Genomic DNA, 16210 nt, shown 5'->3' with positions numbered 1-16210 from the left:
ACCCTGGTGATGGGCACACAGACTCTGGTGATACGTACTCTGACCCTGGTGAAAGGTATGGAGACCCTGTGATTGGTATACTGGCCCTGGTTATGGGTGTACAGACCCTGGTGAAGGGCACACAGACTCTGGTGATACGTTCTCTGACCCTGGTGATAGGTATGGAGACCCTGGTGATGGGTATACTGACCCTGGTTATGGGTGAACAGACTCTGGTGATGGGCACACAGACTCTGGTGATACGTACTCTGACCCTCGTGATAGGTATGGAGACCCTGGTGATGGGTATACTAGCCCTGGTTATGGGTGTACAGACTCTGGTGATGGGCACACAGACTCTGGTGATACGTACTCTGACCCTGGAGACCATGATGATGGGTATACTGACCCTGGTTATGTGTATACAGACCCTGGTGATAGGTCATGGGTAGATCTACAAGGGGTCAGTGACCTGTTCACCCCTAATACCCCCCCCCCCTCAACAAAATAGCTCCTGAGTAAAAAAAAAAAAGGAAAATAGATTTCTTTTTTCTTCCCCTCCTAGTCTTGGATTTTTTTTATTTATTTTGGACTAAGGTGTTTGTAGAACCTGGTGAATGGAACAATGCACGAGATAATATTGGTTTACATAAAGTCTTTATACTAGCATACATGTATGTAATGAAATCATGATATTTTGTTCAGGCACCTAGCATCGTACGTAGCAAAGTGGGTTGAGGGCAGACTCATCCAATCTTGCCTTGAAAAAAAAAACCAACTCAAAAATACTTTTTAAATAATTGAAAATCCTAATCCGTGGGGGTAGGGGGCTAAGTGTACCTTTAACTTCAATTTCACAGTTTATTTCCTCTCTTTCATTTCAAATTTTACATGGTCCCAAAAACATTGGGGGGGGGGGGGGTGCAACTGTATGTTAATTTACTTTTTTATAAGTAAATTCAAGAAAAATATTTGCTGCGAGAAAACGTGTGCTGGAGGGGGGCAGTCCCGTCCCCCTGTCCCTGCCCCCATTCCAACCCCCCCCCCCCCCCCTCCGATGCTAAGTGTCTGTTGTTTTCCTGTAACATTGATTTTGATTGTTCTCTCAATTATTTATTTAATTTTTTGGTGTAAAATCTAATGTACATAACATTTTTATCACTTCTGATCATATTTTTCATATAAAAATCGCATTTTTATAAATTGCACATATATCAGTTCGAAGTTCCTCCAAAAAGCTTTCGAATTTCCTCCCAATCGTTTACCGATCCCGATGGAAAGTTGGTTCACGCATGCGCACATCCTGGTTATAGTGCCTGGTTATAGGATATAAAAAGTACCCTATTCTATACCTCGTCCATTCGGCACACCTCGGCAGATTCGTACCTCATTTGATGTAGGATACCGGAATCGGCCGAGGTGCGCCGAATGTAAATCCGTCAAGGGCGAGCGCGTTTTAGGGAACAGCCAATCATTTTTACTCATCAAAAAGGTACTAGTTGGATACGCCAAAAGTTTCTCACTGTTTCAACTTTTTTTACAAATTAAAAAATAATGGCAACAGCAAATCGTAAGTTATCATGGTTATATTCATGTATTGTTTCACAATAGATTAATGATAAATATCATATGCTGGATGCTGGCAGGATTTGCAGGACTGTATTACCCGCGATATGTCAATATTCTAAGAGTCTATTACTTAACCCAGTCTCAATTCATTTTGCAGTCTTTAGTTTACACCATGTTTCGACACCTTTGGCGAATTTCGTGGTGTTTTCAATAGAGACTGCGAGATTTTATTGTAATATGCATCATAAACCTGCTGGTTTATTTGTTTATTAAATTCAAAATGCCTTAAAATTATCTTAAGAGTATAATTTGTACATGCTACGTGTATATATACATTGTATGCAGATGTATTTCAGGTTATATATTTTCTAGATGCATTCTTATTTTCAAACCCATTTTGTACAAAAAAAATTTGTACAAAAAAATTTTTGATTCCAAAAATTTTTTCTTTCTGACATATTTTACCGCTATAACACATTTTGTACAAATAACGGTACTTGATCCCAAAAAAGTTTCTCTGACATTTTACTGCAGATATCGTCACTTTGTTAACACCATCACCAGCCCTGTAAAAAGTGAATCAGTTTGTTTACATGAAAATAATGGCAACTTTTGATCTGCACATAATTTAACATACCCGCAGTACTTCATTTCCTGAGGTTGTTTAGCATGTTTAAGAGAAACTTTTTAATACACGTGGAACTGTAGTTCTAGGTTGTCCATCCAAACTGTTTCAGTCTGGGAGCTACAGACCTGCTGCCTGCAGCTATATGTTTTTGTACAAATTCATTTGCTTGAATTTAGTCCAAGCTAGTCTTTGTTTTCATTTTCTGTAACTTGTTCACTATTTTTAATGTATGCATATAAATTAAAATTTAGTTGTTTTACTTACACATAATATTGCTTTAAAAGAAAAACATGTATACAAATGAATCATGCAGCAACCATTCTCTACTTTTAGGTTTTATAAACAGAGAGTAGGTTCTTTTTGCATCTCTTTTTTACAACTATCATCTTAATATCTAAAATAAGCAAATTCTTAAATGCTCCTGTAATGAATAAAGACTCTGCAATAATTGTAAGCTCATTTTGATTATTTTTTCAGTTTCTGGTGTATCTCAGCAGACTCTTCCTATTCAAAATACCACCAATGAGGATTGTATATACCACGCTGTCAACTTTATTCAAGCAAAAACAGGTATTTTGGGTTAAATATATATTTCACATTATACATGTATTTGAATTGATAAAAATACATGTATATCATCATATTGCACAAAACAAAAGAAACTGCTAATTGCTGAATTATTTCCAATCATAGGGAACCGTCCTGCAAATGCAGACCATGTGTATGATTTCTTGCAGTACACAGAGGGTTTTCCCCACCCAAACTCCACCATGGCAGATAATACAGGAGGAACATTGCCTACCCCATCTCCTCGACCTATTGCAGAAACTCTCCAAGGTTAGTTTCACACATGCACAATCATCATTCTCAAGGCTACTGGCGTGCGACCAGTTCTCGCCAAGTACCATTTCTCACCAGTACATTGTGACGTCATTTTTCGTATATAATTTTATGTGTTGGTAAAATGATGTAACAATGTTCTGGCGAGAAATGGTACTCGGCGAGAACTGGTCGCACACCACTACAGTCACTATTTTGCAGGCCTAATCAGTTACATGTATGAATTGTATGATGGTTGACTTTAGGATGTGTTCTTTTATACATATAAATACTAGAAAGAATAAACCTGGGTCAATATTAAATGAACATCTAATTAGACTTTGATCTTATATTTTTATGATAATATTTATGATGATTTAGTTAATTATAATTTTTAGCTTGCAAGGGTTGATAAATTGCATGAGGATTTTAAAATCAGAACTTACTCAACATTCATGCAGTAGCACATTTTCATATTCTTTCTTGGAACTGGATGAATTTCATTTAGTCTATATTTCATTTAAATGAAAGGTCATACCCTGATGCCAACTCAAAAGAAAGGATGATTTATCAAAGAAGGGACCCAAGGGTACCTTCAAAATCTTCTTGAGAAACACTTCGCCAAAATTTCCTAATAACCTTATTTTTATTTTATTTTTTGTTTTGACTGATGATGTACCCCAGGAGTTTGAAATCCAATGAATTTTTTTTTTAGGAAAAATAATTGAGTCAAAATTCCCTCCAGAACTGTAATGCTATTATATTTATACCCCTGCAAACGAAGTTTAGGGGGTAATTGGTTTCACCCTGTCCGTCTGTCTGTCTGTCCGTCCGTCTGTCTGTAGATGCAACTTTGACCCCCTATATAATTTTTTACTACTGCATGGAACAGTCTGAAAATTTGTACATATGTTGATCACAATCTGAAGATGTGCACCTGCAATTTTTTTTTTAAGATCAGACAAGATTTAATGATTTTTATTTTCTTTATTCTATATATTGTACACTGATGTTGAAAAGTAAGGGAGGTAATCCTTACAGATTTTATAAATTATTTATTAATTAGTATTAAAACACTCTGAAATATATTTATATAAATACATCCAGTTAGAGGTTTTTTGTCTTTATGTCTGAACTAAATTTATTTTTTATATGTATTCTATCAATTGACAATGCAAAATTTTTGTTTGTTAATGATAAACTCTTAGGAGCTAATAGGAACATCAAAGACAGGTGTGGCTGAATTCATTTGTCCCAAGGGGGGGCATTATCTGAGCCATGGTTCAGATGGAGCATGTGTTTATGGAAAATTGATAATCTGTAAAATGGGCAGTGGTTTTGGGGCTATTTAAAAACTGTTTCTTGTAAACCAAAAGTTTCTATCATTATAAGGAAATAAATAATATCATTATTAATAAAGAAGTTACGGTAACTATTTTTAGAAGTTGTTTAAATTTATTAGTCAAGTAAATTGAAGTGACCCTATAGGGCATTAATGTAAATGAAATTCAAAATTACTGATATGATTGTAGTGTTTTGGCAATTCTAAAATTGTTTGTAATATTAAATTTTCTATTTTACATATTTTTACATAGTATGGTAATGGGAGTTTATTAAATTTAACAAGCTCATCAAAAAAAGAATCATAGTCCTATGGGATAAATAAATTTTCTGATAAGGAGTTCCATTGTACCTTAGGAGAAAGTGAGGAAAATTTGAAACAACTAACTGCATCTGTCAAGACTCTTATTAGAAAGATATTCAAAGTTTTATCAACAGAAGAACATTGCTTGGCTACCAGTATTTCCATTTACTGCAAAGGGAGGGGTTATTGTTAAGATTTTGTCTTTTTGTTAGTTTTTCTTTAAAACAATTAAATAAAAAGAATATCAGATACATACATTTGTAAATGTATTACTGTTATACATACGTATTTACAGTTGAAATTCTGACAATTTTTATTTTTATTTTTCTTTGTTAACTATTTTTTTTTTATTTGTATGTGTTCCAAACCTTTATTATTCAATTCAATTATTTGTCCCATTTGAAATTAGCCTCGCGGGGGTATTAGTCCCATTAGGACAGTTCTAGTTTATGTTACAGTGCAAGCCCTTAACGTAGCTTGTGGGTTTGCTGACGTCTCAATGGGATTCGGCGTAAAGAGTTGACCGTCATAGCAAACTCATACATTTCTTTAGAAACATAAAATGAAATATTTCAAAAAGCTAAATTGCAGTTTTAATATACAAACATTTATAATTATCAAGTGCTAAAAATTTAAAGATGTGACATACATTGTTGCATTTAGTTCTATAATGTATGAGTGTGCGTTGGAACTCTTTCATCTAAAATCATGTTTAGTCAAGTATATTGTAAATAAATTGAACCGCTTGCATTAACTTCACTCGTTTAACAATTATAAATTCTGTATTTTCAAATACTGATCTAATTATCAAAATTATTTTGGCTTTAACTAGTTATCGTATACAAATTCAAACTTATTACTATGTCAATAGTTGTATGGTAATTATATTTGCATTGAATGATTGACTCATTGAGTTTCATGAAAAGAAAAGTAGCCATGTTTCTTCTCTTCACAACCTTACATTAATTGCATTTATGCATCCGAAAACATTCATAATAATGTTAATTGGATTCGCATGTTCTAATATGTGTTAATCAGCTAGTCTTGTCAACCAGCGCATTTTCATTTTTTGGTTCTCGGACGTAAGAAATTGATGACGTCGGGCTAACGTCGTGATGAAAATATAGGTTTTTGTGAAATCTTTTAAATATTTTAAAGTTGTTTTGCGAAAAAATGGCAGAGAACATATATTGATTATTTTTCATGAATCGATTGAAAATTTTCTCTTCTGTTATAGTGTTGAGTAGAATTAAGTTCGTCTAGATCGTTTAAAAGTTTGGAGCATACTTTTGAAATGCGGTTTTTGACTAAGATAAGCATTTTACTATATATTTCATTGAAATGGCATTGCTTGAATTTATCAGTGACACTTTGTTTGAATTACGATAACATTATTACCACGCAGACGAACCTCAAATAAATTTTAGAAATAAAACTCTGGAACCTATCGATCACATGGACAAATTTTCAGGGTAGGTTTTCTCACAAGCAGTAAACCCAGGACCTACCTTAAGTAAAATGATTCAAATTGTTCTCCATCAACCAATCAAATTGTATACAACTTTCTTCTTAGGAAAGGAAAAGAGAAAACAGCTGTTAAAATTTTATTAAGAGGCATTCAGTTTAAAACTTGATACACTAGGATACTGTAAACCAACTTTTATATGCGACAACATTATTTCACAATTTACAGAAGATAAACTGGTTCAAAATGAGTAATTTTCACGAGTAAGCTTTAATATCTAGACATATGTTGTTATAAAAACCATACAACAAGGTCTGGTTTGCGTCGAGAAATATTTGCAACCGCGAATCTTACAAATAAAAGTTGGTTTAAATAACAGCCTATGGCACGGTGATTATTGTACTTCTCGGGTAGCTAAATCATTGTATTGACCCCATTGTATTATGATACAATATTGTATTTATAGTATTAATTCATAGATATAAATTGTATCATACAATACAATAGGAAATTTACATATACTATGATACAATATTGTAACATATAAAAATGTATAATATATTGTATCATTAACCACACATTAATATTCAATGTTGATTGTAACTCTTTCTGATATTAGATTATATTCAACACTAAAATTTATGTATGCTTTACTGAAAATTATTTGCAATTTATCTTTATCCAGGATGGGGAGATGTCAGCCCACAGCAGCGTGCTATATTCCACCACATAGAAGAAGAAGACCAAAGGCTTGCTTATGATCATTTTTTCAGAGAATGTGGTAATTGGTTAACATTCTTTAGATATATAAAAAAAAAGTTCAATAACAACAAACAAATTGAATATAATTTGAGTTAATACAGATATTCATCTTGTTTGATACTTCTGCTTTCAATATCCAAAATTTGAAACATGAATATAAAGCATTGTGAAATCCTAATTGTGAGAAAGCTAGGGCAGAATCATTTGCATCATTGTATAACATACTGTGGTTATCATTTTAATATTGCAAATGTGAAAGACACCTATGTGTTTTTTGCATTATTTATCATAAATATGTGTGTGTGTGTGTGTGTGTGTCTATCTATATATATATATATATATATATATATATATATATATATATATATATATATATATATATATATATATATATATATATATATATATATATATATATATATATATGTGTGTGTGGCTTGGGGTAATGCTAAATGTAATGGTAATGCATTGCAATGCATTACATTTTTTCAAAGTAATGCTAGTAATGTGTAATGCCACAAATTTAGCATTACAAGTAATGGTAATGTAATGCATTACTTTCCAAAATCTAGTATAATGCTGGCATTACATTGCATTAATTTGCATTACATGTACTATGCTTTTCTACGCAAGTTTATTTCTAAAACTGTGATGAATTGAATAATTGAAATTGTATTTGATTAAAAATTGTTTTAAAGAAGAAAAATAATTATTGAGATAAAGGTAGTTTAGTTGTATGATTTTTAAAAAAATCCATTCTTAAATTGTCAATATAACTACCTATAACAACACAATCTCAAAACATTTTAAGAGTGTTGTTATTAAGAATTTTATATCATTTGAAAAATTTACTCCAACTAGTTGGGCATTCAATGAATTCTTTACTGTTAAGAATGTGTTAACAACACACAATGCCCCCCCCCGGATAATCTATCATAACAATCCATTGTTTTAAGAGGTGCTAAACACCCCAATTTCCACCCCTCTCTTAACTGTGTTCCATTAGAATAGAGAACAGACACACACCCTTTAAAGCTCTCTCTCTCTCTCTCTCTCTCTCTCTCTCTCTCTCTCTCTCTCTCTCAACATCTGTGTTGTAGTGTTGTATATTAAATAGTTTGTACTGAAAGAAAATACAAGATTCGTGTATTTTTTTCTATTATTGCCTGAACACTCATATCTTAGATTTTCAATCCCAACAGGATGCAGTTAAAAAATGAAACCTTTGAAACTTTGCTGATCATAAAGTGCAACAGCAATCTTCTATAAGTCATTCAATTTGAACCTGATGGTGAACATGAACCTGTAAATATGTTTATTAATACATGTAAGCGTGTTTTATATACGAAACATTTGCAAAAACTTTTTATTTAGCTTTCAAATTACTTTAATTTTTTTTAAACTTATTGTCAACTTTTCACAAAGTAATGGTAATGGTAAAGCATTACTTTACTCATGTAATGGTAATGTAATGCATTACTTCAAGAAATTTAGTAATGGTAATGGTAATTTAATGCCCAAGTTCATAAAGTAATGGTAATGTAATGCATTACTTTACAATGTAAATCACCCCAAGCCTGATACAGGCACGTAGCATCAGGGGGGGGCCCCCCCCCACTTTTTCTCGCAGCAACAATTTTTTTTAAAATTTACATATAAAAAATGGAATTATCATTGAGTTGGACCCCCCACTTTTTTGGGAGTATGTAAAAAATTGATATGAAAATATGGAAATGAGTAGTGAAATTGAAGTTATATAGTAAGCCAGCCCCCCCCCCCCCCCCCCCCGGATTAGGATTTTGATAGATTTTCCTTTTTTTTTTTTTTTTTTTTGCTTCTCAAGATTTTTTGGATGAGTCTGGCCCCCCACTTTCAAAAACGATGCTACGTGCCTGTGATATATATATATATATATATATATATATATATATATATATATATATATATATATATATATATATATATATATATATATATATATATATATATATATAATCAACGATATGTGGTAACGTCCAAGTTTAATGTAACCACTATACTGATATGTAATACATGGAACAGAGTGTGACATTTTGGTCTTATTGTTTTCAGGTCGTGCCCCTACAGTGCAGGAATTCTCTGAGTTTCTTTTGACTTTTGAAGGTAATGACCTGACCGACCCTTCACGAAAGACATTAGGTATTTTATAATCATCTAAAGAAATTTACAGTGCTGTAAACTAACTTTTGGTTGAATGGTAATTAGGAAAGCAGTACAATAAAAAAAAACGGTTATTATGAACAGGCCTATAATGAATTGACACTGACAGCGAAGTGACTTTAATTATATTTATTACATGTTGTAAACTTGACTGATATGAAAATTTACCCTTATAACCAATGCCTGTCCCTGGCATTTTGTTATAAGCATGTTTTACTGTATATTGTAATTTATGAAAGAATTTTGATTAAGGATTCAGTAAAACACACTTATAATGAAGTGTCAGAGATGGGCATTTTGCTTCATTACAAGCATAATTCGTTATATCTGTCAAGTTAACTACATGTCATTAAGCCATGGGGAGTGAAAATCACTTCACGGTACGTATCAATTCATTATAACATTAAAAGTGTTTCTTCTAACTGTGTCTTACTGTACATTGCTATATATCTTGTTTATCTGGCTTTGGTTCTAAATATATCAAAATAATGGTTTATCTAGATTTACCAATAAGTGAATAGGAGTAGTTTACAGAAATTATTAAGTTGTAACATTATTAATAACTTGACCAAATCCACAATTTTTAATAAAAAGCTTGCTTAAAATTGTAAGAGCATTCATAATATGATAATCATAGCAGACTTATGATGAAAAGTGGTGTGACTTTGCTGTCAGGAAAAGGAGTGTTTACCATATAAAAGAGATGGATAAATAATTATTTTACAATATATTTGCTGAGGTTTATTAATGATTTGAATAGGTTGCATTTCAGTTTAATTTTGTTCAGAGTGGCACCCAGTTTTGTTTTAAAAAATGAAAGGAAGAATTATATTTTAATACCGCCGGTACATGTATATTACTAAACTACTTGCACATGTGTATGGAAATTTGATATTTAGTTAGATATGAAATATGTTACATTCCAGAACATTTAATCTATATTTTCTTCATTGTCATATTATAGGTCAGCTATATTTGGAAAATAAAAAAAGTAAAAAAACTTGGGACCAGATTCTCCAAGGTATGTGCCAGCAGAGACAAATGATGAGATTATTGGACTCCCAGAATCAGGCTTTGGGACAGCGTAATGATCAATACAAAAGAGAAAGGGATAATTTGCAGAGTGAGATCAGAAACCTGGAAGGAACCATATGCAACATCCAACATCAAAAAGAGGATCTACAGCTTATATTCAATTCTCTGGAAAGGAAACATGATCAACATCTCACTGAACTGGAGGATGAAAGGAAAGACAAACAACACCTGCAGCACAGGTGTGAAGAGTTACAGGCAGACAGACAAGCACTTCAGAACACAGTCGTCTCACAAACAGACACAATTACACATTTTTCAGAAACAGTTGCTCGTCTTGAGAGCAAGACAGAGGAACAGTCTGTCACAATCTCTGATCTGGAGAGTAAGACAGAACAACAGTCTGTCACAATCTCTGATCTGGAGAGTAAGAACTCTGATCTGGAGAGTAAGAACTCTGATCTGGAGAGTAAGACAGAACAACAGTCTGTCACAATCTCTGATCTGGAGAGTAAGACAGAACAACAGTCTGTCACAATCTCTGATCTGGAGAGTAAGACAGAACAACAGTCTGTTACTATCTCAGATCTGGAGAGTAAGAACTCTGATCTGGAGAGTAAGAACTCTGATCTGGAGAGTAAGACAGAACAACAGTCTGTCACAATCTCTGATCTGGAGAGTAAGACAGAACAACAGTCTGTCACAATCTCTGATCTGGAGAGTAAGACAGAACAACAGTCTGTCACAATCTCTGATCTTCAGCAGAAAATGCAAAGGCAGCAATATTTTCTCATTTTGGCAGCTCTAATTTTTGCAATTGGCTGTGTGCTATTCTTATTTCAATGAAAAAATATCCCTTCCACATCATAGCACATTACACAAAAAGGGACTTTTATCAATCATTTGTAAATAGACAAAGATACACTCTATGCAGAACATTGTACATATTTTAAATTATTGTCATACCATTATATTCATGCATTACATTCTTGAACTGTATGACTTTCTTCATTTACCCATTCATTTCTTCTGAGACATACATAAACATTAGTAAACCATCAAAAACTTTAATAAAAATTTCCACTGAACACTTACATTTGTAGATAACTACATACATGTATAAACAAATTATATTTTGACAATCTGCCTCTCGGGATCACCAGTTATTTTGTTTGAACTGTCATGTTGTAAATAGATCTATATGTGTGTGGTTAATATTAAACGTTTCTACATATATTTTTAATGTAACGTTACTTGTATACTGTATACTTGCACTTATGTATGGAACTACTTGTGTTTCTTTGCTGGTCACATACTTTATCCAAAATCAGAGTACTTTGACTTTGGGATTTTCAATGTCCATCATAGAACACTTCACTTAAGAATAAAAAAGCAATAATTGACAAAACAATACTTAATGTTGTACATGACCACATTTTTGACTTTCCTTAACCTTCTGTGCCTCAATCGTCTTATCAGAAACCTTAAGAATTTCACAAATTGTCACAAACCTGATTTATTTTTTCTACAATAGACTTATATATTGTATTTGTATTAACAAACACTGTACTGTAAATAATGAAATGTATGTTGTGCTTTGCTGATCTCAACATTGCTGTATTGTGTGTTGATGAGGTTGTATGAAAGATTTTAATGTTAATGATTTGCATGTATATACAGTCAAACTTTGTTATCTCGAACTACATGGGACTGTTAATAAACTTCAAGATATTTGAGTATTCGAGATATTGAGGGTAAAATACTTAAATATATATATGTATTTTTTAGGGGGAAAGTTTGAAACTTACAAATTACTTCAACATATCCATTGTTTATGAGATATTAGTGTTCGAGACATCGAAGTTAAACTGTATACTAGTTCATAGAATGATATTTATATACTAGTAGTCACATCTATTGTATAGAACTATGGATGAGGTTGTGAAAGATTTTTATGTTTATGATTTGTATGTATATATACATAGAATAATATTTATAATATATACTGGCATCTATTGTATAGAACTACTTTTTTTGTTTCATTTCAGTTACAATCATTGCACAGTATTTAATTGATTAGTTGCACGTCTCACATTGCTGTCTATAACTTCATCTCAGACGAGATTTGGAAAAACTGACCATGTGACATTGTGCAGCATTATTTGTTTTCGTAGTTTACATGTAGTTAAAAGGAAATGTGTACTAAGTGAAATGAATCTATGAATAAATGGCATGTGTGTTTTTAGGTCAGTAAATTTTTTATTTTGTTCTTATTTATGGGTAATTGAATTTCATTTTTAATTTAAATTACATGTATTAACAAAATTCATAAAGCTGTTTGTACATGTATGTATACTAATTGAGTTTTGTAGTGATCTTTTTTTCAATGATGAATTAGTATTTGTCTTTTAATGTAACAAGCTTTTTTATATTTTGAAGTAATTTTTTAAGGCGTCGAGCTAATGCTCGGCAGCCTTCTAGCGATCGTCTGGATTGGCAATCGTCCAAAAATTCACGCGCTGCACCGCCTTTTAAATGCGCATAAGAAATAAGTTCCTAAAAGTATTTTTCCCCATTTATTCAATTAAACTGTGTACAAAAAAACCAACTTTGCCTCCCTGGTGATTGACAACTCATTGCATAAGAATAAATTTGCTTAATCAAGAAATGGCGGATGAATACAATCAGGTCTAAGTGTAAAGATTCACTAGATATTATTTTAGTTTATCGCTTACATTTTAATTGGAGACCGTGCCCGATAGAAATAACATTTTAGATGTAAATTCATTTGTTATCGGACACGGTCTCCAAAATAAATGTAAGCGATAAACGTATCTAGTAATTTCGTTGCAAAAAAAACCTCGATAATGCAGTTAGTTTGGTCGAGCATTTTAGATAGCACGTGTTGTGGATTTGTTTGTAAACAACCATACCATAGGAAATCTTGTTTCAAACGGGAATTGAAATAAAAAAATGTACGTTTTATTATTATAATTAGGGACACACTGTTAATGTATTCAAATTATGAACCTGTGAAAGTTGTTCAAAGACTGTTTGAAGCAGAAAGAAACAAATTATTTTTGAACTTTGAAATTTCTTCGATTTTTGCAATTATGATGAGTTATTGTATTAAAAAGCACCACTACCTATTTTATAAGAAAATATACTGATTTTTGGTTTTAAAGCAGCAGAAAACATAATTCATATACTTTCTATTCTAAGTCTAATATCATTTGATATGACTATTACTCGTCTATTTGTACAGAAATTCAAATTATTGGTATCATTCTATATAAAAGAAAAAAATGTCAGCTCGACGCCTTTGTGACCGTTCCGGCCTTTGATTTTTAATTAGTTACTGTAAATAAGAGATACCGGTACTAATTATTAACTTAATTGATTTTGATATTTAATGGATTTGGGGTTTGATTTTTCTTTTGTTGTCATTTTTACTTCATAGTGCTTGTAATGACATATATGAAAATGGAGATTTATTTTTGTTAATCAATTTTTTATTCATATATACCTTGTTTTATGTTTGTTGGTATTCAGTCAATACCACAGGGGCCAAGCCTGTCTTAACATTAATTTCAATGTAACCATATTGAAATTAATTTTAAGATGGGCTTGGCCCCTGTGGTCAATACTGCAGCTGATTGTGTGTATAGAGATTATTCGGTATACCGGTGCATGTTCTTTGATCATTTTTAAGCTATGTTGTTGTCCTATATGTTTTGATATGTATAAATATTTAAGCTTGAATCATAATTGCTTGGATTTGTCCCATATTACTACACTGTTAAATTTTTGTCACCTTAGTCACTCAGGTGACCTATTGCAATTGGTTTTCTCTGTCGTCATCCTTCGTCTTGCATCGTATGTTAGCCATTGAACATTTTTAACTTCTTAAAAACTACATGGCCAATTTTTTCAAATTAAGTATGATGCATCTTTTGGGTAAGGGAAACATAAATGTAAATTTCATGACTCCTGCCCTATTAAGACTATAATTTGACCATTTTCCAAAAATCTTCTCTACTTTCAAACATCTATGAGAAGAACTGAATTCATTATTATGTAGACCAGGAAGCCCACTACCAAAACTGTAAATTCCATGTCCCTTGGGAAAGAGGTTTTGACTCGAGGGTGGGGCCAAAATGATCATATAGTGTTAATGCATATGGGGGGGGGGGTGCTGGTGCTGTATGTTTTATTTAAAATTTTTAATATTTAAATATTCTTCTCTTGAATTTTAATGAAATAAATGAGTACCTATTTAGAAAAGAGAAGAAAGCTGTTTACCAAAGTTAAAGATATGATGAAATCCTTTGTTTTAAATAAAACATGTATACTAGCCATCTTTAGTTTATCTATGAAGACATATTCACGTGAAAGCTATCTTGAAAGTTAGCAAATATTGGAAAATAACTTCTTACCAGAGTCTTGCACGTTTTTCAATATTTGGTCATGCATTCTATTATCTTTAAGTTTTTCACCAAGATTATAAGTTTCATAGTCCTAATTGTTGCAAGATTTTAGGGGGGGGGGGTGTCATTGCCATACTTTAGATTTTGAATGAAACTTAATTTAATGCATAATGAGAATTCTTGACAGGTCTGTGAATGGGTTATGGTACTCAGGTGACCGTTCAGGTCTGTTGATCTCTTGTTACTGAATACACCCAAAATCCATCCTCTCAACTGTCAATTTTGATATCCCTCTATTTTTTAAAATTGATTATGTTTTTGGATGTTTACAAATTGACTTGTCTACCAAATGAAATGTGTTCATTATAACTGAAATCCACAAAAGACAGTTTCATTCGTTTATTTGTATTTTACATCATTATACTTGACTATATCATGACATTCAAATTATTAGGAAAATGGGGATAATTCTTTTATTATGAAGTATACATATGATTAAAAGCATGAATTTTAATTGTGTCCAAGCAGCAGCAAATATATTCTCATATTTTAAAACCAAAGTGCAATTACATTTAGAAGTTGAATACCAAAAAAATATCAGATATACATTTGTTTTTAAGCTTTTGCAAATAAAATCTTGTTTTCATTATAACTGTTATGCAAAAAGGATTTGTTATCATTAAACTTATAAATGAATACAAAACAATTATTTGTTGTCTTTTGTCACTGAGGAAGACTTGGTAGTCTCTCATAGACGTCATGCCTATCTAGATTATATTTCTAACAAACGTCACAAATTATCGGTAAATGTTTTCGTGATTTTGTCATGAAAAATGTTTACGGTACATGTATCGGTTTTATCATCAAATTTGAAGAGTGAAAGTTTATAGAGGGGGGGGGGGGGGGGGGGGGGCACTTTAGCGTAGCAAGAAAAAGGGCTACGATGGAGATTGCAAAAGATCAAAGATAGATTCAAAATCAACCTTATCACTACCTGTGTACACTTTGGGTCGTCTGGTCCAGGATCCGTCTTCGCAGGTAAACATGAACTGGTTTTTGTTCAACAAGTACTGCAAAAGGGGTTCAAAAATTTCATATGAATACAGAGCTTAGAGTTAGAAGGAATGTCGTATCTCTCATACTGTCTTTATATCCTTTTTCCCCTAAAAAAAATATACATATAGTACGTAAAAAAGCATGGATAATCTTCAAACCTTGTTACTGATTTTTAAACGTAATACATCCTATATATCATAAATCAGAGAACGAGCATTGAAAAATAAACACGCAAATTATTGTATAGGTAGTTTAGTATGTACTAGTATTTGAGAATCCTATATATTTCTACATACGATGTATTAACAAAGTCGTATCATGCGATTTATAATTCATGAATTAAAAGATTTTTTGTTATAGTTTTGGTTGAACTAGTGAACAGGTGAACGTGTAGATGTTATCTAATTTGTATTTTTTCAATTTGACACGCCATAAGATGAAGAAAAACAAATCCAGGTTTTTTGTCGTAAATTTTGATTTGTCATCTTGACAGAGAAGATACAGGTGCTTGTTGTTCACCTCATGATAATTTTTTATGTTAATTAATTCCGAAACTGACGCTTTCCTCGCTTTTTGACGATTTTAATATTTCATATATTTGCCATGAACATAAATAAAAATTTCCTCAA

The 16210-nt window shown here is 32.1% G+C and overlaps 1 protein-coding gene across 2 annotated transcripts; it reads left to right on the top strand.

The window, feature by feature from the left end:
* Positions 1–1464: 1464 nt before the first annotated feature.
* Positions 1465–12540, top strand: LOC105335843 (paramyosin). Of its 2 annotated transcripts, none has more exons than XM_066076665.1 (6): positions 1465–1549; positions 2654–2746; positions 2870–3013; positions 6791–6886; positions 8959–9009; positions 10031–12540. In XM_066076665.1, the coding sequence occupies exons 1-6, from the start codon at positions 1534–1536 to the stop codon at positions 10942–10944; spliced, it is 1314 nt and encodes a 437-aa protein (XP_065932737.1). In that variant the 5' UTR covers positions 1465–1533; the 3' UTR covers positions 10945–12540. The 2 variants fall into 2 exon arrangements, with proteins under 2 accessions (XP_065932737.1, XP_065932736.1); XM_066076664.1 differs by having other exon boundaries at positions 8959–9045.
* The last annotated feature ends 3670 nt before the right edge of the window (positions 12541–16210 follow it).

This window comes from Magallana gigas, chromosome 2 (genome assembly GCF_963853765.1).
Source record: "Magallana gigas chromosome 2, xbMagGiga1.1, whole genome shotgun sequence".
Classification (NCBI taxonomy): domain Eukaryota; kingdom Metazoa; phylum Mollusca; class Bivalvia; order Ostreida; family Ostreidae; genus Magallana; species Magallana gigas.
This window is presented reverse-complemented; position numbering and strand designations above follow the sequence as displayed.